Source organism: Hetaerina americana, unplaced genomic scaffold, assembly GCF_022747635.1.
Source record: "Hetaerina americana unplaced genomic scaffold, ioHetAmer1.1.p SCAF_10, whole genome shotgun sequence".
Taxonomy (NCBI): domain Eukaryota; kingdom Metazoa; phylum Arthropoda; class Insecta; order Odonata; family Calopterygidae; genus Hetaerina; species Hetaerina americana.
The window spans coordinates 20,621,522-20,645,341 of record NW_027286070.1 but is presented as its reverse complement, the minus strand read 5'-3'; the positions used below and the strand labels follow the sequence as shown (position 1 = coordinate 20,645,341).

The 23,820-nt window shown below is 37.3% G+C and overlaps 1 protein-coding gene across 1 annotated transcript in view; it reads right to left on the bottom strand.

Moving 5' to 3' along the window:
• Positions 1-205: 205 nt before the first annotated feature.
• LOC139700283 (uncharacterized) overlaps positions 206-23,820 on the bottom strand; it is a 137,116-nt gene continuing 113,501 nt past the window's right edge. Inside the window, exons 7-14 of the mRNA XM_071598918.1 lie at positions 15,018-15,676; positions 11,915-12,105; positions 10,477-10,610; positions 9,049-9,255; positions 5,478-5,882; positions 3,526-3,687; positions 2,177-2,303; positions 206-1,072 (exon numbers count right to left, since the gene is read on the bottom strand). Coding sequence (XP_071455019.1) covers positions 1,031-1,072; positions 2,177-2,303; positions 3,526-3,687; positions 5,478-5,882; positions 9,049-9,255; positions 10,477-10,610; positions 11,915-12,105; positions 15,018-15,676 — 1,927 coding nt within the window. The 3' untranslated portion in view covers positions 206-1,030. The remainder of the gene's footprint in view (positions 1,073-2,176; positions 2,304-3,525; positions 3,688-5,477; positions 5,883-9,048; positions 9,256-10,476; positions 10,611-11,914; positions 12,106-15,017; positions 15,677-23,820) is intronic.

Sequence of the window (23,820 nt, the reverse complement as noted above, 5' to 3'; positions counted from 1 at the left end):
AGAGCTATGAATTTCTTCTTAAATTAGGATACCCACGCATTGTTATGTTATTTCCACAATAAATATCAATCTGATAATTCCCGAGAATAAACAATTTATTATTTGATAAAGGCATTTAATGTTCTCCGTTTATTTTTATACATATAAATACAGAACATTGCGAATTCATTCACGCAATGCTTTCTAAGCCTATTTATTTATTATTTTTATGAAAATATTTGTTCACATTTTTATAACATTAGTGTTAAATGACATATTCACAATTAACATATGTTAGATTATAACATAGTGCATCATTATTTTTATTTCATGAGTGTTTTATAATGATCTTTTTCCCATTAAATATAAAAAATTGTGTGCATAATATTTTTAACAAGAACTGCGCCGGTAAGAAATATTGTAAAGCACCAAGTCGGACTAAAAGCAAGCCCCATAATAACAACCTGCAAACATTCTCGTTTCAAAAGACACCAGATCAGATGTAAATATCTTTTGTATTGTCTTTTCCCCTTTGAAAATGTTCTTCTACTTGTACACTAATCGTGAGTCTTAATTACTTTTTACATCCACATACATACACAGTTATTCCTTCATATACATTTAGCACTCCACTTCTACAAGGGAATTTTTGTTACCTCTCATCTCATGAATGCACAATAACATCGAACCAGTGAACTTATAATAGTTTATATAACTTAAATACAATTTTGGACGGAATATTTAGAAAAAAAGGCACAAAATTTCGTAAAGTCTACCTTGAATTCTTCAAAATTTTCTCATCGAAAACAATATGTTTGATTCCTAACGACACATCCAAAAACGAAAGCTCTTACCTCCACGAAAACTATTATTTTCTCATAACTGAATTACATATATGCTGACAAATTAATATGGAGTATGGACATGTTCATGTGATCCATTCCCGGGAATGCAAATTCTTTTAAGAGTATTCTTTCACATTTTAAAAAATTCTTGTCTCAAAAAATTTATTAAATACACATAAAATCATCATGGTAAAAAACTGCCTCATTTATGCATCCCAGCTTGGATCGGCTCCAGCACTTGCAAGACTCTGGAAAGAAGAGAGAGACCTTCATTAGCTTTAATAGCGTCATTATTTCTCATTAGCCTCGTTATTATTTTAGTAAGAGAATATTTTTCCTGTCCATTGAACCTTACTAGATTATTGAAACGACATTTTCACTTGTTCAAATTTGAGAAATTATTACGCGAATAAAAATAATTTAAATGACGACTCTGCTTGAACAATTATAACCATCTCCAATGGCAAATATTTAATAAATAAAATCTTTACTCTGACTGGTTACAGTATTTAATCAAAGATTAAATCCAGTATTTTTTACCACATCCGAAATGTATTGGGCGTATGTCATACCTTCCTCCAAAATGGAGACTAAAATATATTTCTAAACATTATAGTATCTTGAAGAAAACTGGTTTTCATTTGTGTTTTTGTATCAAAATATCTCTCTTTGATTTTTATATTTTATTCTTTTTTTATCAAATTCATATCTAAAATTATCAGTTTATCACATTATTATTGCCTGTTTGTTTTGACACTTAACCGCACATGATGAGCTGCTTTTCCTCTCCTCTTATGATATTCTCTGTCAGGGCTTTCCTTTTTGTTCTCAAAAGCTTCAATTTTGACCATTAATCTAATCTTTTTGTATTTAAATTGTGCAATTAGTGCATTACGTCATTCATACAGTGGCGGACCCAGAGGTTGTGGGCAAGCAAAGGGGTTCAGGCATCCAAAAAAAAACTCCTAAAATGATATGATATTCCTGAAATTAGGTTTTAGTATACCCTTTAAAATTACCAAGAACCCAAATAATGAATAAAGTTGATTCTACCAAAACTGTTTGGTGCGTTTCAATTATAACTGACTTCAATCTCATCATCATCCACCGTTCAACACTGGGGGTAAGGATTACTCCCTATAGAAATTCATCCCTGGATCCGCTACTCATTAATAAGCAGTCTTTAGTTTTCAATTTTTCAATAAATTTTAAGTAATATGGGAAACGTACCAAAAACTTATATAAATAATTTTATTTTTGAAATTCTAGGTTAGCAAATAATCAATTCCTTCCATGATATCAAAATTGAATGAGGTTTATTATTAAGGGATAGCAGCATCAGCATCACTCACCTCCTTCTTGATCGCCAACAGAGTTTTGTGAATATTTCTTAGAACCGTTGGAGGTACAGACTGCGTAAGAGCACGATCAAAGGTCTCGTGTGCCGCTAAGCACCGGAAAACCTGCTTGGCATACGTCCTAAACAAGAAACAAGAGGCATTAGTACCATTAAAACTATGCGTTGTTTATCAATAAGGTCAAAATAAAACGATCTTAAATCGCCCTAGCACATATAAGCGTGTTGTGTACACTTTTATGCCCATCAATGATCCAGTTAATCTTTATATATGAAAGCAATATTTTTTAACGATTCGTCACAGTGTTTGGAATGTAAATAGGCATAGAACATTGAAAATAATAAGCCTTTTCCGAATTAATTCTATTGCAGAAACATAAAACATAGGTCTTCAAATTTTGATATCAAATTGAAGTGATTTCAAACGTGATGAACAAAAAGATATAGTTGTTGCAGGTCACTTTCTCAGGCTTAACGATGTGGAATTTCTCCACGTTATAAGGAATAGTAAAAAAAAACACTGCAATGCCATAATCCACAATTTATATATACCATAATCCACAATTTATATATACCATAATCCACGACCATGGTTTCGCCAACGTGCAGCATCATCAAGCAGGCTAATCTGATGATGTTGTCAGGCAGTGAAATCATGATTGTGTGTTGATACACTGTGATTTTTGAAATTGCTGGGTTTTTGACCATTCCTTACGATATATTAGTTACTAAAAATGTTATGAAGTTACCACTAGCAACATTCCATTTCCACGAAATAGTTTTTCGATTACGATGAGGATATCATGAAAACGTCACCCCAGTAAAATATTTCATACTTGGCCTTTAAAATACCGTCCAAATAATATTTATATAAAATTAAGTGAAATGGAATTATATGGTGAAGTATCTAGAGCAACTGAAGAAAGACACAAAAATAGACGAATACGTTTCCCTCACTAGACACAAACACAATATGTATATGTTACTCATTTTCTCTTTTGATATGGCATTTGACAAAATAAATACAAGGAACGGGTTGAATAAATGTAGTTAATCGCAGTTTTAATATGCCATCATTATCGTATTCTGTAATTGTATTTCCGTTGTTCTTATAGATTGTCGTATTATAAAGAGCGACATTGGTGCGTTGAAGAAAATCACGGGCCAATCGAATGACAAACAAGAGAAGAACAGGAGAAGAACAAAAACCGCATACGGCCAGGAATTATGAGAGGTTAACGAATCACGAAAATATGAAGGGGTAAGAATGGAAGGTAATGCAAAGTTGCCCAAAACTGTTCTCTTCATTTTCGACTGCAGATGATAAAAAAAATGTGAATTTACCTAGTTTGAAGACTCCCTTCCATTAAAAGATTGGCCCCAGACCGCAGCACTTTGGCCCGTACGTCCTTGTTCAGTTGAGTCATTACTCGCTCTGCACCCAACTTGGCAACAATGGTTGCCAGGAGGCGAGCGGTGACTGTCCTCACCAAGGCGTTCTGGTGCCTGCATGGGAAATAAGTAAGTCATTATAAGGCATAAAATATAAAATATTCACGAGCTTAATCCTAAGTCGCTTACGAAGAAATGGAAGGAATATATTTCGTTGCATTTATTTCCCATTATCGAGCAACCTGCATTTGACAAACCTACTTTCTACAGTACAAGTAATTATATTTTTCCCTACTTTTACTTTGATTATCTAACTTGAATTTCGTCAGGCGTTAGTCATTCAGAGGAATTAGTATCATGGGAAATTCTTCATATTCTAATTAGGTGAAAGACTTAAAGAAAAAAAGATGAAAGAATGGGAAAGACCAGTAGCATGGAAAAAGTTGGACGTTAAAATGCTTTTTTTATTTATAACTCTCAAGATAAATTTCCTCGATAAAGTCCTACTTTTCCTTTGACATTCACTAACAATGTCGGGACGTTAATTATTTACACCTAATGAACTCCAACGTGAAGTCTAATTACTTAAAGAGGTATTCTAACAACGTTGGCGAATTTCTGGAGTTCAATGAATATCTTAGAGAGGACTAAGATAATGGCAAACTTTGTATTTGGATTAGAATTTTCGTGACCTTTAAAAAAATCACTTCCTCGTCGCAGTAATCATTGAACTATATGTTCTTGAACTCAACGTTTTATTTCTGCTATGTCACTTTTCAAATACTACAGAATTTCACTACAGGTCTCATAATTAAGTTTGATGTAGTCATTGAAAAACACTCGACTACCTACATCCATATATTCCATGAGATATCTTAAATTAGGCTCTTTTCAAGGTTTTTTTATAAATGAACTGCTATTTTAGCTTCGATTCAGCTAGTTTTTATAGAGACGTCGATCAGAAAATGTTTTTGCATGTTTTTACGAAGGAAATCACAAGGAAATTGAAATTGTATTGAAAGGATTTTAGTTTAAAGATTCTGAATCGTTCGCTTCTACAAGAAATGCAACACTCTAGGATTATGGTAGACGGTGAAAATTCGGAAAAAATTAAGTGATGCATTAAAATACTGTTTACCCTGCAACATGCTGCACCGAAACATGGTATATTTTACAAAATTTAATAAATTGAAATTAATTTCCGACAAGAATATAATGCTTATTTCAAAACGCAGCAATATGTAAATGCGACCAAAATCTTTTGCCTAAATTCTTTTATTAATATGTCTGGTGCCTTCAGTTTCAATAGGCCTTTTTACTGCATCACCTTACATGTACAATCGAAGAAAATTACTCATCGCCCTGTTATTTTGGGACGATTCAAATAAATATTGTAAAATGTTTCCTAAATATTAATCAGTTCTCCCTTTTTTATCCTTATCAACTCCTACATTAGCATTTATTTCCTCGAATATTGCTAGTACATATCCTACTTTGAAAATTTAATTTTTAAACAAATCTCCATTCTACTAGTAGTATTGACGACATCAACATTGATTGACAATGGAACATACACACATTTATGGATGATCGCCTGAGCATTTAAATATGTCAGTGCACGTTTGTAAGATTTTACTGAAACAGTAACCTGATTTGCACGTGAATTATAAAATAATTAATATGCCAAAAGAAGAATGACAAGCTTTACATTCGATATAATTGCAATCAAATAATCTCTGTAATTTGAATTACTCCATTTGACATTCTGAGGCATATTGCTAAGTGCGAACTGGTTGAGACATCAATGAACGGGCCTCAGCTCCATTTCCTTTTGTATCCTCGAATAAACCCGAATGGGGAATCAGGGGACGAAATATAGTGAACTGGCAAACCGGGACACTCACGTGACTCCCTTGGAGAGTATTGGCCCGACCACCCGGCTAGGACCCACCCCTGCCACGAATCGGTCCAGGGCCGCCACACAGTCGTCCCGGAGGAATCGGTTGGTGTCGGCAGACCGGTGGAGTAAGGGCGCTGCCACCTCCTCCAGATCTGCCTCCAGGGCCCTCCGCAGTAGGGAGGTGCTGGAGACGGAGGAGTCGGAAGCGACGGAGGTGGGCGAGGCGGGGGCGACGCGGGGCAGGGCTAGCTCGCCGCTTGCCTGGCACGCCGCCCGCGCCACCTGTGAGCGCAGGTTGCGGATCTGGCGCGCCAGCGTTGCGATCACGCGCGTCAACTCCGCTTGCACGTAGGACGGGTGGTGGCGGATGAGGCGGACGAGAGTCTCCAGGCCCTTCATCGCCACTTCCCTGCGGCGGCGAAAGATGAGTGAAAGGAGAAGAAATTTTAGAGGACGGAAGAAAAAAGCGAGTACACTTGTATTTTGAACTCGGATAAGGATTTCACCCGTCCTCAATATCGCGAAAGTATCCATACTGCTAGAAAATAACATCAAATCAGTCGAGTAGAAAATACGAGGTTTAGCTTTTATCTGATTAATAATAGGTATTAGTTCCATAATGTTAATTGTCCTGCTTTATTCGCGTACTTGCCCCAACCCTTTAGTACGAATTATATTCGACAAGTAAGTGCCATTTTCTTATATTTAAATACTGGCGGGTAACAATGAACCCATACGCATCTATCTATTGTTTTCGAAGCTACTGTAGTTATTATTTCCATTTCATAGTCATTTGTCCGCTGGTTAATGCTGGAACAGTGTTCACGAAAATCGTATCTCCCGTCATATGCGCACTGTGTGCTGTGATTGAATTTTGGTGTGCAAAAGGATCATTAGCTGCCCAGTTTAATCGTGAGTTGCACCTAGATTATGGACCTACAGTGATCAGTTTAGGAAAGGTTAGAAAATAGTGTAGAGACCTAAAAAAATGACCGCACAAATGTGCATGATGAAGAGGCATAAGAAGTGGCAGGGAGGGCATTTCACACCGATGAAATCGTTCAAGGAGGGGACCAAGAACTGTGATCTGATCAGCGATTGACGATTAGTGCTCTGGTCTAATTTCCTCTGGTTGAGCGCACCAGTATTTAAACGAGTATTACGGAAAAACTCAGATATCACCAATTGTGTGCACAGTGGGTACCGGAAATGTTTACCGACCAACACAAAGAGCAAATAATGTTGAGTGAACGAGCGTTTTTGAACATCTATTGAAAAGACTGATTTCACTTATTTTCTCACATTGTTTCTCGCCCTTGACAGTAGTAGTAGTAGTGGTGGCTTGGTGTCCAACGGTTTGAAGACGACATGGAACTCAAGTCCACCGTTGTCAACTAGTTCCATTTCCAGGTGGTTAACTTGTATGCTGAGGGATTAAAAAGCTGGTTCGTTATGAAAAGTGCTCAGAAGTGAGCATCGATTATTTAGAGATATACAGGGCACGGCGCTTAAATCCGGACAAATGAAACTTATGTTTAAAAGCAAATTTATTAAAAAATACAGATGTGAATGAGAATCCTTGAACATACAAGTAGTGGTATCCCTCAAGAGTAACATTACTCAATTTAACCCCCTTCAGCTGCAATGACCGCCTACAATCTTGTCCTGAATCGATCATACGCACTCTTTAAAACAGCGCTGTCCATATTCGCGAATTCTCCTATGATAGTAATGCGAAGAGATGCAACATAAGGGTGTTTCGTCTTATTGGTAACTCTTTCGTCTACACTGCAAACATAAGAGTCGAGGGGGTTCAAGTTTGGCCTATTCGGGGGCCAGAACATGTCAAGTGACCAAGTGCCCTCCAAGTATGTTTGTAGGGAACTAAAACCGTAAATTAAAATTTTTCTAACGAATATTTTTTTAAATTACCAAGCGACCCTTACTTCACGAGTATGTCTCGTATTACCTCTCAAGCATTCAGAACGCAGTGTGGCCAGGGGGGAGTCTTGGATCGCCAAGTAAAAGAAATATGAATTAGGAAAGACGCCATTGGCATAAACACTTTGATCAGATTTTGATATCACAGAACACTTTTTTTTCCTTAGTCCTGCATTAATTCTTATTCCCCTTTCATCTGGCCATCATTCCTTAGGTGTACTCCCATTTCCCCTGACGAGCACTACCAAACGCCTTTGAGTAGTGTCAATAGCACTCATTTTTCGGTGTATTAGTTATGTCATAATGGTCTAAAAATCTTGTTGAAGACCTGTGTAACATCCCCTATGCATGATTTTCGCTATCTTCATTGATATCTCCTCCAGAAATAAATCTAGGAACGTGTCTTTGTGACTCAGAATGTTATTACGCTCCCAGTTACACCATTAAGTGAATTTTCCGAGGAGATTGACTTAAAGTAGACGTTCCACCCGTGAGAAATTTGCTTTGGATCAAGATGATTAGGTGACACACGTGGTACTATATTTGATTGGCAATTTTGTTTCAAATTTCAGTTAAGTCAAACGATGTTTTTTCGAAGAGAGACCCTACCCATTCCAACATTTCTACATTTAATTGATCCGATAAGTAACTATATATATATATATATATATATATATATATATATATATATATATATATACACAAACTGCTCTGGAATTTCATTTATTATTTCTTCAAAGTCAGACAAAGCGGGAGCTGTGAGTTTAACTTGTACCCCTGCTCTTTCACGGTAATCAAACGCATAAGTGCGGCGAGAGGAAGGTGAAATCGATCCAATGAGATTGAAGGACAAACAATTAGTGAAATATTAGGCGATGCTGGAAATTAAAATAATACATGTACTTAATCCTAACTATCTCAAAATAATAGCAACACAAATGCAAGACAAGTAAGGTAATCAGGAAAGTAATCTTGTACACGATTTGTGGACTGTATTTTTATTTTTTTTTTCATACGCCGTAAGTTACATTTCAGTTACATCTCAAATTCATAATTCATTTTGAATATGAATTTATAACCGGTTAAATTTGATGCAAAAATGGAATATGTTCCTAAATTAAACACTGCATCGATAATTATCACAACACTTGATGACATTTTTTTAGAAATATAATCTATTTGAGTTCATTTATAATTTCTTTAAAAATATTGCTGTTTTATTCCCATACCTATTAGCTACGTACCCATTGACTATGTAATAAAATTAATTTAAAAAAAATGATAAGGTTGAAAAATTATTTTATGTCTATTCTAAAACAGTTTTAAAAGATACGTAGGGATGACATTATCCAAAGTTAGCACACAAGAAATTCGTGTGTAACAGTTTAGCAAATATTTCACTAGATTTGATGCATTTTTACGTAAACCTAATCATGATGACACGATTTATGCTAATACGTACGTATATCCTCGAGACATATATTCAACCTCTCATGAATGATAGCTGGAAATTCATTGCGGATAACATTGGCTTCAGCCATCACCAAATTCATCATCACTAGAGGTAAATATACTAGCGTTAAGATTAAGAAGGTTCCTGTAAAAACGAAGAGAGAGAGGAGTGAATTACTCACCAGTCGGGGTCATCCATATTCTGAAAGGATTGCCTCAGTGCCTCCTTGGGGTTCTTCACGGGGGGCAGCGACTCTGGGAAGAGGGCCGTGGAGGTGGAGGATGACCTGTTGGGGTGGACGGAAGGCGCCGACGCCGTGGAGTTGATGGACTGCTTGGATACTCCGTTCCTGTTGGGAAGGGATCGACGGCTCTCCCTCTGCTGCTGGCTGTGAGTAATGGGAGTTGGCTTGGTTATAATACCCTCGCGTGAACCACGGGAGAGAGAGAGAGGAGGGGGGCAGCGTTGAAAACCTCAAACACGAGGTTTTCAACGCAGAGTAGGCGACCATAGCCATTTGGAACACAAGCGCTGGAGGACGTGCGTCGACCGCCAAATTGCATGTTTCTCCAGAGCACTGAGCATCGGTTACATTTAATTATACTAAATGGTTTTCGAATTGGAAAAAAAAACTACTGGATAAATCCAGTAACTGAGAAACCATTTTCCTGTATATTCTCATTTCCATTTACGTCTTCATTGAATACTAATTAAGAAGTTATTTTTAACTGGAAACTATTTTAATACTGAGAGCAAAAATGGCAGTGCATGGGTGTATATATTACTCAGTTAGTTAATCAAAATTCTCTAAATGGTAACTCATATCAAAATCGATTACGTGGACCATGATATGGGGGGTGAGATTTGCATATTGAGGCGCTACATTTAATCAAAAGTAAGAGGTAAAAATATAACATAGCAGGAGGTGCCTTTTGATAGTTTTTGTAATATACTGAAAAGGTAAGTTGTGATTTTGAGACTAATTTCTGAAAAATGTCTAAACGTTTAGTATTTATTCAACAATGTCAAGCTAGATTGATATAAAAGTAGTAGACTTCATATATATTTTCCGAAAAAGTGATATATGTTTTGTACGATAGCAAACATTCTCAAGATTCTTATGAATGCTCCATTTATTAAGTAACCTGTATATACCATGGGGAATTACCAAAGTTGTACGAAAGACAACACTAATTCAATTATTGACAACATTAAAGATACATATTCAGTAATTATTAGTTCCTAATTAATTTCAACATATTTTACGCCAAAAATAATGCCTCTTTATATGCCTTACCTTAGCATTTACATCCTAATAGTGTCATATCTAAGTTATTCTCTACTTCTATATTAATGTGTTTTTCAAAGCTATGGAATCTTGCTTGTGGCGCCATTAACTAGTTTGCCATATTAAAGTTAAGTGGAGAATAAATTCTAAGAAATAATCGATCAGATATTGGCCATATTATTCAATACAATATTCCCACGAGTAGCATTATAGCATTGGGATACACACCAGTTTTATTTGAGTTCCTTACTGCTAACGTTCACATATGATATTGAATATTTCATACGTTCCAAACTAAAATTCACTCTTCCTCTCACTTACATTTTCCCATTCCTTGTTTGACCATGATGTTTTGATCCGTAGTGTGCATTCGAGTTAGATGAGTTCGGAGGCATAGCAGTACCATCTCCTCCTTTGATGTTGCTGAGGGGAGGAATGCCAAACGACATGGGATCCTAAAAGATAAATATTTAAGTAAAAATTTGTTTTACCGTAACGTACGATTCGAATAATTGATGCTATGAAAAGTTATGGCTCCCTCAGTATCGTCACAGGCTATAAGATATAGAGACACGCTGACTTTCATATTAATGTTTTCGTTTAGTAGGTTAAATAAGAAGATTTGAAAATTTAGGATGTCACTTGGAGTAATGAGAGCAAATAAAGCCATCTACTACCCTACCATTATTACAAATTTTTATCAACAAAAATATGGAAATAAACGTGCTCAATATTTAAGTGAATGTATGCCATTATCCTTGAACCGTAATACCTACGCACCTAAACAGAGCTGCATTTATTGTGGTTTGTAATCATCACCTTAATACCTTAAGCAATGAACAATATTGGAAATTTACCAAATTTACATTCCATATAGCTAACAACTTAAGCCATTTCAATGATTTCAAACAATTTCATATGACTTAATTATTTCACATTAAATTTCTTAAATATTGAGATAGAGATATATAAAATTAGAATACTATATATCTTTAAAACAACCTTTTATCATTTCTTTAATTAACTGTAAGTATTAAAGCGTGAATTTTTGGTTGATAGTCATTTACCCTCAGTTATTTTCTCAAAGGATATTTCTAGTTTAAAAGTTTATCAGTAAGAAGGAAAAAGTTTGTGAAAAAATCTGCATTCTCTTATCAACTTCAATGTGGTATCTGAAATTAAACTGTTGGCATGATGTTCAGCGGTCAAAATGCACATTTATCTTTGTTTATATTATCTGACTTAACATTGCGGAATTCGATAGTCAGGAATGAAAGATTCACAGAATTCCAAGGAAAATCATCAAGTATTATTTATTAATATTAACCGTTGAATGTTAATGGGTGCTGTGATGGCTCATGCGATTTTGAATTAATATTGTGGTTGTTGTTAGTTATAAGGGAAAGAGAATGGCATAGGAGATTTTCCTAACAGAAGTCCATTGGGAAATTTGGCGGTAGTTAGGGTTCAAAGGAGTGGGATCATCCTCATGGGAAACCTGGGGTTGATATTAGCTTCCTTTTGGATGAAAGGTGAAAATCAGTCCAAAGTTGGTCCTCCGCCCAACATATGAAACAGTGTACACATAAATATCACAACACTCATCCAAGTAGGTATGGGAAATACAGTGACAAAGCCAAAATGAGATGGCCAATGACTTATTCCCTAACGGGTAAAGCCATCGGTCACGGTACTAGTTGGATTCCCAAAAGGAGATTACAGTAAAAAAACAAAATAGAAATTCAGACGATCTTTTTACCTCTTGGAGATCCTCCGGTGAGAGATGGAGGGCACCGCTGGGATAAGAGCAGGACATGTGCTTAGATCTCGGCGGTGGGCTGTTCGGGATCTCTAGTGGCAGGGTGGTGAAGGAACGACCTTTCTCTTGAGCTTCTCTCAGCTGTTCATCAATATCGGCGTCCAGGAGACCAACGGACAGGTCAATGGGGACTGCAATTGATGGCATTTGCATCGGAATCAGCGATTTCCCTCTCATTTACCCTCACACCCCCCACTCCACTTTCCCACCACACAACGCCCATATCCTCACCGACGCATTTGCGGAGCCGCACGACTGAAGCATCGCGCGGCTCCGTGGCGCAAGACCACTGGGCGTTAATTATCAAGGCACACATGGGTTCCGAGCGAGAGGAAGCGTCACGGGCGCCACAGCAGACGCAGATGGTAATTGGGCGCGCAAATCGTGTAGTACCTATAGCTAGCGATATTATGCGAGTTATACAAGGGGAAATAGATTTGGTTCAATAAAACGTTCCAATTCGAACAAGCAGAGCAATGGTTCAGGCGTAATCCACTGACGAAAATTATGGCCCAAAATGTCCACTTGATGAGAATGCGTTCGTGTTTACGTCATATATGACTAACATTGATCTGTCAGTGACTTTTTAATGAAGATTAATTTAATGTCTCTCAGGAATGTCTTTATGATTGAATGTCCATCAGAATTTTTCGACGAAATTTATTCATTGAGATCGTTTCATGTACGTTTCTCCCGACCTTTGGATTTTGGATCATATGATTTCCAAAAGTAATGCTTGTGAATTTAATCAAAGGAATGGCATTTGTATTTTTCTGTGCACAGCAACGACGGGCATTACTACTTAGCATTTATATTTATTAATAATCTAATTTAGGAATGAGATAACTTCGATGACACTTGAACGTGAATACATACGTTGACAAAATAATTAAAATAAAATATTTTTAATTAAATTATTAATTATGAGAGACAATAATCAAATAACAATATTATTACTGACAAGTATAACTTTCATCTATGTAAACGCTAGCCTGTGTCCGTTTTTTAAGCATGGTCTTGCCATTTCACGTGAAAAAAATATTGAACGAACGTAGAGATATTAATTAGTAGGAAGCTACAGCTTTTATGTTTCAGAAAGGTTTTCATTGTACAGAACTAGCCAACTACGTTTAAAGGTTTCTCATAACTTTCTCAGTGGAAATTTAACTTTAGTATTAAGAGCTTATCAGCTGATTCTGTGTATTGAACTCCTTTTGCATGATTTTGTAAACTTAAATTCATACAGAAATCAGCACTCGGAATGGACACAAACTTTGACTTCGCCTAGTAAATCGACTTAGTGCAAATATTTCATTTGCTGCTATAACTTCAATTTACATATATTTTTATTTGTTATTATTAAGTAAAACCCAACACCATGACACTCTTGGACAACTCCTTAACCCTTAATTATATGTATATGCATTAATAAAAACACTAATACATCATGTCTTAGAAAAACGCAAGTGCCCAAAATAACTGTATTCGCACTTAAACATGCAATATTTATTTACAAAAATATCAAGCAAGAAATGAAATATTAAAACATCTGAAATCTTAATTAAAAATAAAAATCATTATTTCTTTCCAACTGTCAATAAATAGCATTTGGGGTGGAAATAGTATTCCACAGTTCTGTCAGGAACTGACACCTCACTCCCGCGTTTGAGGGAGCACTGGTGCAGGGTTTGACAGCGGCGGAGGCACTATTTTTCAACCAAGTGCTTTTATTTATGAAGAAGCATCTCCGTCGAACTTCATGAAACTCAGGAACACTGTGGAAACAAATCCCTAACTGCAGAAATTCAACTTCTTCTCCTCCGTTCCACCAAAAACTCCTACAGAAAATACTCAACTTGGTGCAATCTGAACTCACTGTATTTTTAGTTTCAGTGAAGATATCTCTTCCATGGACCATTAGATTTTAACGCATTCCATTTGTGATTTTAGAATTTTTGACCGAAAACATACATATCAACCTATTTGAAAGAATACGATCTATGGAAAATATAGTGTTTGTTTCGAAATAAAAGAGATCTTCAATAAAAATCAAATGGTTTAATACTTTCAAACCCCTTGATAACAGAACCGATGAAATATCAAAGGTATATTTTCAAAAAATAGCCATGTTCCTTTCACATTTCTCTTGTGTACGCATGTCCCTGTCATTAAAACATATTAAAAGAATAAGAACAACAGTTTAAAATCCTGCTTTAACGTTTAACTAGTTTAGAACGCATTTTTATAATATTGTAATCGTATATTTGTTTATTATTCTGCAATAATCAAATAAGTAGGCGAAGGAAGATATTCCTTAAAAAAATGGCTTTTAGATGAATTTTACGTTTACGACCTACATTTTCCTCAAGGCTCCTGCCCAGAAGGAATTACATAGGTTACATATTCATTTATTTGTAATTTCCTCTTAAAATTTCGCAGAAAATATAACTTTCTCGATTTTCATTAATCGAATTCAGCAGCCTTAATCAAGAAAGTCCCTTTGTCATTTTAATAAAATATTTCCAAGATCAAGGAATGATAAGAAGATTCTAATATACATGAACAAATTCTGGAGAAATCGTTCCCAAATTTTATTACCCATTCTTTTTTGCCACGCGTATGTATGCAAAATCAGTAAAATAAATACCTCTACAAACTCGTACGAATAAATTTGAGTCACTAGTAAAAGAAAACACGAGCCCTCTGATGTTCAACTCTAACAGGGAAAAAACCGTATGGAAGTATCCCGTATTAAGGAAATGAAATAATGTCACCACTGAACCCTCCCCACGTATTCCGGCCGGAGTCTCGAATGGAGTCGAGTAAATTACGTTTCCGACAGCTTCGTTCCGGAAGAAGCGAATAAATTGAGAGCAAAAGTAACGCACTGCGCAATAACCGATTAAAAAAAGAACTCTGGAAACAGGAAATAATGGAAAAGGGGGGGACGTCGTAACACTTTCCTTCAATGTTTAAAGTTCCTATTTTGGGCAACTCCCATTTTATAATGTGCGTTTAAAAAGGGAATGTGCGTGGAACTCACGTGCAGAGCCTCCACAGTTGCTCTCCCTGTTGGACGGCCGAAGGGCGTCGCTTTGGTCTGTCTGCACGCTCGGCGCCTCCTGCACCACGGCGCCCTTGGAGCCTTCGCCGCTCCCAGCGCCCTCCACCGTCCCCTCCACCTCCACCACCTCACCCCCCTCCGCCGTCACGCTTCCCTTCTCGCCACTCTCCTCTCCTCCCTTCTCCACCACCTCCTCCTCCACCATCTCCTTCTCCTGCCCCTCGTCCTTCTTCTCCTCGCCCTCCTTCTCCTCCCCCGCCGCCTCTCCTCCCCCTTCCACCGCCTCCTTCTCCTCTTTATCCACGTCCCCCTTCCCCACCTCCTTCAGCATCTCGTTGTTCGCCTCCTTCTCCCCCTTCTTCCCCTTGCCCCCTTCATTCGCCCCCTCCTCCGTCTTCTCCTCCGCTCCCTCCGGGACGCAAGGGTGTGTCGGTAGGGATTCTTCCTTCTCCTCTGTAGCGGGTGCCGAATCACCCTCAGGGATAATATCCTTCTCCGCCGTTCCTTCACCTCCTCCTGCGTCTCCTGATCCTCCGACGTCCACCGGAGCACCGATTCCCCCGTCGGCGGCCACGACCGCAAGGGCGGCGCCCAGCGCACTGCCCGCCGCGCCGTCCACATCCTCGAGTGGGTCACCACTATCAATGCAAGGAAAACAAATTAGGGAACATTTCTCAGCTTTTAAGAACGAAACCAGAAAGTTCATGAATTGGTGGGGACAAAGTGTTTAAAAATTAAATTAAACATTACGAGCACACGTTATTGAAATAACTAATTCAACAAAATGAACAAATTACCATTAATGACATGCTGTTTTTATTTTCGTGATTATACGATAAAGTTTTCATCAGTTCAGCAAATGGTGAGAACAGGCTCGTTGGTGCAAAACAAAGAAACAAGTACACTGCACTGAGCAAATCTGAAATATCGAACAAAAAGGGCATGCTAGGTAAGAGCGGGGAAAAAATGAAAAATAGGCATCATTGCCGGTGCGAATTTAACCAGGATATATCTACATGAAATTCAATAAACCGATAAAAATAATTGTCGCAATGTTTTTTTTCTAAATTGATAAAAAATACCGTTTGAGGGATAGATTAATGCAAACTTCTTAACTAATATACCGCATTTTTACATTGCTCTTTCTCTAATTAAATAAATACTAGTATATGTGTAGAATAAAAGAAGAATGCTCGCATTTTCCACGAACTTTTTATTTGGTACACCTATTTTTAATGGATAGGCGTCACTCTCAGGTACTGAGTTACCTGTTGTAATTCAGGTGTCTGAGGATGACGCATATGCGTTGAAACTAGTTGTATCACATAAAAAGTTTGTGGAAAATACCTAGTATTCTTCATTCAAAATGAATTTCCACGTGGTCAAGCCTAACACCATCGAGTGACTTAAATAGATAAATAATATATGCATAAAAGATGTGGTGAAAGAAATATACACATTAATTGGCATTTACTCGACTCTAAGTTTGCGTGTGTGTGTGTATATATAGTATACGCGCTCATATTTAGAGTCGACTAAATACTCTAAATACTAATTCATACATTTCTTTCACCAGGGTCTTTATTAGATACACAATCTATATTTGACTGTACTCACTATTCCTCATCTATAACATAGTTTTGGAAAACAGTGAAGACATCAAAAGTTACATTAAATTAGCAATAAAATTTCTCTCCAGGAAAACAGTCGTAAAAGAATGGAGAGGAGGTAAAACCTGAGAAAAATGGTATGGGTTTGAGAGGGAAGGAGGGAACAGATGAAGGAAGAAGTCGTACCAATACAAATGACGGCATTAAATGCGGGAGGGGTGGCCTAACCAACGCAGTTTTCCGAAGAGCCAATCGTGTCATAAAAATATCCGTCTCTTCAGCGGAAGAAAACCACTAAATCTTAGTCTGTGAGGGAAAGACATGGTGATCGTTCAACGTGACAAGAAAGAGTTACAGCAGAAACGACTTCAACGAGACCGGACTTGTAACGTAGCACACAGTTGACGAAGACAGTTTTGAGGATTTGGTCCTTGGAAAAAGACTTGAGAGAGTAAGCGATGGAATAAGTCTTTTGCTACTCACATATGAAGGGAAGATACCCATATTGGTATCTATGGCTATATACAGTAGCTACAGAACTAGAGAGGATATATAGTATGACGTATGGATACGCAGGGACGTTTTTGCACTTTTATTTAAAGGAAGTGAATGGAACAGATTGGAGGATATGGGATGAGTCCATAAAATATTTATAATCGTTATGATACATAATTGTATTCCTTTGTCTGTTATATTATTCTGAATTCTGAACGGTACGCTAATTTTCTCAATGTTATCAGGTGGGTCGGCCAGCTGGATTGGTTCAGCGAAATTTACCTACAACAGTGTGTATAATAAAATGACATAAAAATATGATGCTTACTTCAATTATTTTTTGAGTAGGAAAAATTAATTAATATTTTTAGGCGAAAATTTTTAAATATCCACCTAAATATATCAAAAAAGGAGCAGTAAAAACAATTTTCTGACCAACATTTCTTGGCTAAAGCGTAGTGCTGAGTTATATAAACCTGGCCAATACCGATTGCAATTATAGCAACAAGGATCAAAATTTTTTTTCGTGTTTTATGCACTTTTAGGACCCAATTAATAGATAGTCGGACTTTGGAAGTTTTGCATAACATTCGAGTAGAGGTTAAACAGGGCAACACGGAATGGATGGCTAATGCCCTGTATGCTGTGTATTCCTCGGCATGTCTCCACGGCGCAACGTGCAGACCAAATCGTTGCAATCCCCCCGTGGAAATACTTGTCACCACCGAGATCTTCACAAAGTTTCGATGGAGGAGTCATGGCGGAGGATTTGCGCCGCTAAAAAATCACTGGAATGATTCCGTTGAGCTGCACGAGTATGGTTTTTTGTTACAAGTCGAGGAATATATTTACGGCGATAAATTGCTCCACCTCATTTAACTCATATCTGCAATTTTATGCAAAGAGCGACACCTCCGCAATACCCTAGGTTGCACTCAAAGATGAATAGTAGTTTGCAATGGTTTATGTAATTTTATGCAGTTACCAAAAACATCGAATGCATGCCAACAGCAACTGAAATACGACTGTAATCTGTAGCATTAAGAATACATATTGATCAACAGTATATTCAAATAGTTTGCGATAACCTAATAAAACTATAGATATATCAATCAAACGCAAAACGCTTCAAAAATCGGAAGTTATGTTGCAACAACCTATATTAGCTATGGCGATGCCATTTGGTTAAATATAATGACCATAAATTTTAAGGTCTGATTACATAAATGTAACAGTTTCAGGCGTGACTTGGTGGAAATGCTTCATGATGAAAGAAGACACTTTGCTTTTCGACATAGAATTTATTTCATTACGAACTTGGGTTCGTTAGAGCGCAATATTTTCAGGCCTGAAGATGTTACGCTGTAACAAAACCTATGTCGTAATAAAAAATTTCTATGTGAAAACGCATAGTGTCTTCTTTCGTCTGATTATATGAAAAATTATTTTTTTATTTAAGCATTTCTGCAATATCTCAAACCAGTTTCACATTTTTCTTCATGGGAATTTTGGTGGAAAGAGTGGAAATAAATCTTCATATGTCCTTGTCTGATGCCCTGGCGAGGTAAGCCGTATCGCACTTCCGGTGAACTATATTTCTAGAGAGATCTGAGAACTTATACGTCTCGTATATTCTGTGAAAAAATCAGCGAAATTCCTGGAAAAATTAACGCCAACCCCGATGGCTCAACCATTTTTCACCCGACAGCCAAGGGGAAAGAGGGTAAGTCACTTCGATATTCCGAATGGATCAATATATATACACTGTGTGCAGCCTTAATGAAACGACGGAAAAGTAGTGAATTCCCACTATAAAGGGAGTCAGTCTTCGTTTCATATTAGGATAAAAGCTCATATTCCGGCCTATACGTCTGCATGTATCACCTGGAAGTAAGGAGATCGATGGTAACATATTAACAAGTTGAATAGTGGAGTTATATCCTACACTTTTGATAAAAAGAGGCTGTGGGCCTTCGGCCTTTCAAAAGTATTTTTTATGGATGCAATAAAAACCTTTATTGACAACGGATTAAATTATTTAAAATAAGAGTTTATAAATCATACTTTCGGCATAGTACTAGTTCATATTATGTGAAATAGTTAGTTACTATTTATTAAAAATGAATTACAGGCATGCATGATTAACAAATTACTTTCTAGAGCATTCTTGTTTTAATTCTTATTTTTCTTCTTTCGCTAAGCATTGCAACCCCTATTCCTATCATGAGGGATTCTCGAAGTTGAATATAGATTTTGAAGAGACAAAGGTGGAAGACCGATGGATTTCTTACATTAAAGAAATAAAATGGAATTGTTTGGAGATACAAATGACTATGCTTCGTCCATATTTAAAAAAATAATTACTAATTACTTTCATTAATAAAGACCCAAAGTCAGCAATTTTTCAAATTACCATTAAATTTTCAAAACATGCTTACCAAAATTTCTTTCCAAGAAAACAGTTGGTCTTTAACTTGATTTCATTCGTATTACGTTGGGGTTTTGCAAAGTATTCTACATTATCTCGATCAAGGTTCAAATTTATTTTAAATTAGCTAAAATACCGTGTTAGCACAATCGCTAACGACAGGATTTGAGACCGTAATTCATGAAAAAATCCGACGATCTTTCATCCTTAAAGATTTATGACAAAAGCATGGTTGGCAGAATTAGCAGCGAGCGAGGAATGAATCACATCCTTGGCAGGCACGTTCGAGATAAAATTCTCCGAAAGAAACTTTCGCATGAGATTCCCCTTCGAGGTTTTCCACTATTAATGAAATTTCTCCCGAATCCTTACTAGTATTAAACACACACACACACGCGCGGACACACATACAAGAAGGGTGGAGAATCCAGCATTAATATGACGAACCCCCATCACCCCCCCCCCGGCTCCTCCCTCCCCCTAACCCCACCTGATTTCCTGGCGGATATCCAAAATATATCAGCTTCGCTAATGGATGAAAGTGGGCCGTATTGGAAATCCACCCCAGATGCACTTAAATTTCCTACACGCATCAATCGCCCGAAATCGGGCTACGCCCATTAATGACCCGGATTCCGCCCTTCCTAACTCTTTTCCCACGTGATATGTGGCCATAGGGACCCACGAGTTAACCTACTCTGATTCATTCTTACGAAGTCCTCCGTGTTTCGCCGCTTCAGATTCTAAGCGCGTCGTTTTCATTCCGGTGCTTCGAGGGACTGAAAAATCTAGCGCAAGACATTTCTATCTGTCAGATCGCCGATTTTCATTCCCTTTTTGTGGTCATTTCATGCGTCCACCACGAGAACTTCATGTGACTCTTGGCGGTAGAGGCTATTTCGAAGAGCTTGGTAGCACAAACGCTACATTTTTTTCACTTGAAATGACCGGGCGCTTTACCTTTGATTTCGATAACGACTAATTGGATGAAAGCAAATGACGCACTCTCCACTAAACAGAATCCTTCCAGTTCAACAAATTCAAAAATAAATCTTTATTTCTTGTTTCGCTGAGTGCAAGCATTAATGTTGGAATGGTGGGGGTGGAGTTCAAATAATGACCTTAGATCTTGGGTTTGATTCCCGATTACGTTAAACAGCAGCAGCTCAAGCTGTATGAAGTTACAAGGACTATATCGCCCAGGGAAAACCGTAAAAAATAAAGGGGAAGGAGGAAGTATTACCTCCCCCATGCCTTTCCTGTGGTGTCAATTTTACTTGCCGTTTATAGTATGGTATTGGTGAGCTATACCCTCACCTATGAAGAAGGCCTTCGGGGTGATTATTGTGGTTTTGTTTCAGCATACACGAGATATGCATGCACCCGAGATACCGTTTATCTTCCCAGAGTAATTTCTGCAATCTATAGTTTCTTTCATAACACTTTGGAGAGACATTTAATATGAAATGCTACCCAAAAAGAGCACACTTAAGGATATGATCTCAGGATGTACGAAATTGCAAACTATTTCTCATAGCGTGGTGGCAATAAAAAATGAGTTCATTGAAATTCCTCTCCTTCAGCATGTATATCAATTGGTATTCATCTTAATACGTAAGGTGTTAATCCTATAGCCAATATTGAATATTTAAGAAATACTCTATACCGATACTTCGGTCAACCAGGTGACCAACAACTGAAGCGGAAATTATTACAACGGAGAAGACAACAGTAGCGAAGTACTGCCCATGGTCAAGTGATTTGTCAATGGACGACTTGAGCTCGGGCAGTACTTCGCTACTGTCTTCCCCGTTGTCCAAAGTTCCCGCTCCAGTTGTTGGTCACCTGGTTGACTGCAGTAGCTGTACAGAGTATTTCTCTTTAATAAACTTACAATAAATAGTATAGTTAATATCTAAATCAGGAAGCTATTGGATCTACAGCCAACACTCAGCGAATGGCATCTGTCCTAAGTAGGTAGAATGTAGAATATAGACTGTCTGCCTCTCCTTCCCACCCAACAATATCTCCTACGAGGAATAATCAATTAATATTAATTCATTGGTTATTGATTGATTAAGTGATTAATAGCCATTAATTATTCCCACGCCTAGCTGAACAAAAATGATATTTTCCTATTGTATTTTTTAATTGACTTCTCTAACGATTTCATACCAGCCTAATGGGACATCTAGTTGTAATTCGATTTTATTATTTCTGCATCTTTTTTACGTCCTCAGTAATATATCCATATTTCCTCTTACACTTAGTTAATGTGGGGGGTCGAGATGGGGTACCGGCTTCCAACCCAGAGGGCCCAGTTTCAAATTCGGCGGTGTTGAATATTTTTCAGAGGTATCTCGAACCCTACTTGAGGTGCTTTGTGTAGGGCAATTTGAGTGAGTACGCCGTCCGTCGGATGGGACGTAAAGCTGCGGACCCCTTGGCGCCTTTGTAATAGGCTACTGACGACGCCGCGTTTCTCTCCACCCTTCATAATTTCCTGCCCATCCCTAGTGGCGCAAATGACCTCAGCTGTCGGTCGCCTCCCCTAAATGCTACTACTTTTTAGTACTAATACTTACCCCTAATTATTAAGTAAATTTTCAATCATGGAGCCTACGTGAATGGTCCTGTATCTGTCGTTCACTTGCGCCTAAGATGTCTAAATCCATTCTACACATATGTGCCTTAATATTCCCTAAACCCCCATGCCCCCAGTGACATAGCATTCCTAGTCCTGATCCTTAGTTGTTTGGCGGATTTGTCTGACGTATTCTATTGGGTACTTCGCCGATCAAAGTAGTGGGATTGAGCGGTAGATAGAGTTTCACCTCTTGCTTCTGTCAACAACAACGGTTTGTTGTGGGAGTAAATCGCCGAGGTTATTTTTGTGTCGAATTTTAGCAGTAACTGATTTCTTTTTTTGCCATTACATCATATGGATTAATATTTTTTAACTCACTCAAGTAGGGTACTCAATCCAATTACAGAGACTCTCATTATTTCATATTTAATATTAATCCCGTATCAATTCAATCGGTTGATAAGGATAATCCTACTTCCAAATTGGTACTAGTTGTACAATGCTTCATGTAAAGCAATCGTGAATCATTAAAATATTTGTTTAAAAATTTCCAAGGACTCATTTTTCACTGCTTTTGGAGATATATAATCGTAATTAGTTTTAAATTAATATCAGCATAGCTATTAATGTAATATGATTATGGTTTACGAGAATGATTCGATTGCCGTGAAGAATTACTACCCTCTATTAGGATATTATCCTTAGTAAAATCATTCAAACAATACTATTTTGCAATTTGAGTTTAAGTGGATTATGTCCAATATCAAGATACCGGAGAGGATAATTTATTGAGCATTTAATTTATATTATTTGATGGTTTCTAGAATAAGGGATCACTGTATTTACTAAGCATGATAAGAGTTTTTTTAGAGATTTAACAGTTTCTCTTGTACCTAATCAATTCAAAAATCCTTTCTATTGATTACTTAAAATAATTTTAATGCTCAATGATCAATTAACTTGGAATATTTTGATTATTTTCGAAGTGCAAATAGCACCGTAATTTTTTTCCGATTGCAGTGACCCTTTAACTGGCCCATTCAGGTTTCAGGTCAAATTTCTACGAAAAAGCGTGAGTATATTTTTGAACCTTAATCGAAAATTAAAATTAGAATTCGGAAAGAATTAATTCGAGGTGCTGAATGAGGGAAATTTGAAATGCACAAACCTGTTTATATGAAAACGTGATTTGCAGTAGATTTAAAGTAGAAAGCCTGAACAAGTTCAACAGAAATGTTATACAAAACAAAACGAAACCACTTCGATCAATCGGATTGAAAGGGGAGTAGGGAAGGGAAATGGGAGTGAAATTGGAGCAGGCGCCTACGCGGAAGAGCTCGGGTAGCAACCTTACCCCTCCTACAGTAACGAATCCACCAAACAAGTGAATAGAGGAGCGCGTGACAAATGATGGACGATATGGGATGAACTCCACTCCAAACCTTCCTTAATACTGCAGCCTTGAATATAGTCGAAAGCACCTCCTGCCAATAAATCGACTAAAAGTATTTTTTTTCTTTTTTTTTCTTTTTTCCCGGACGCTGGTAACGAAATTCGGAGCAATTAACATGCGCAAGCCTCGCTTTCATTGATTGGAACGATCACTGAAGAACGTGAAAATTAACGTCGTCCCTTGGAAAACAATTTATGCAAGTGATATTG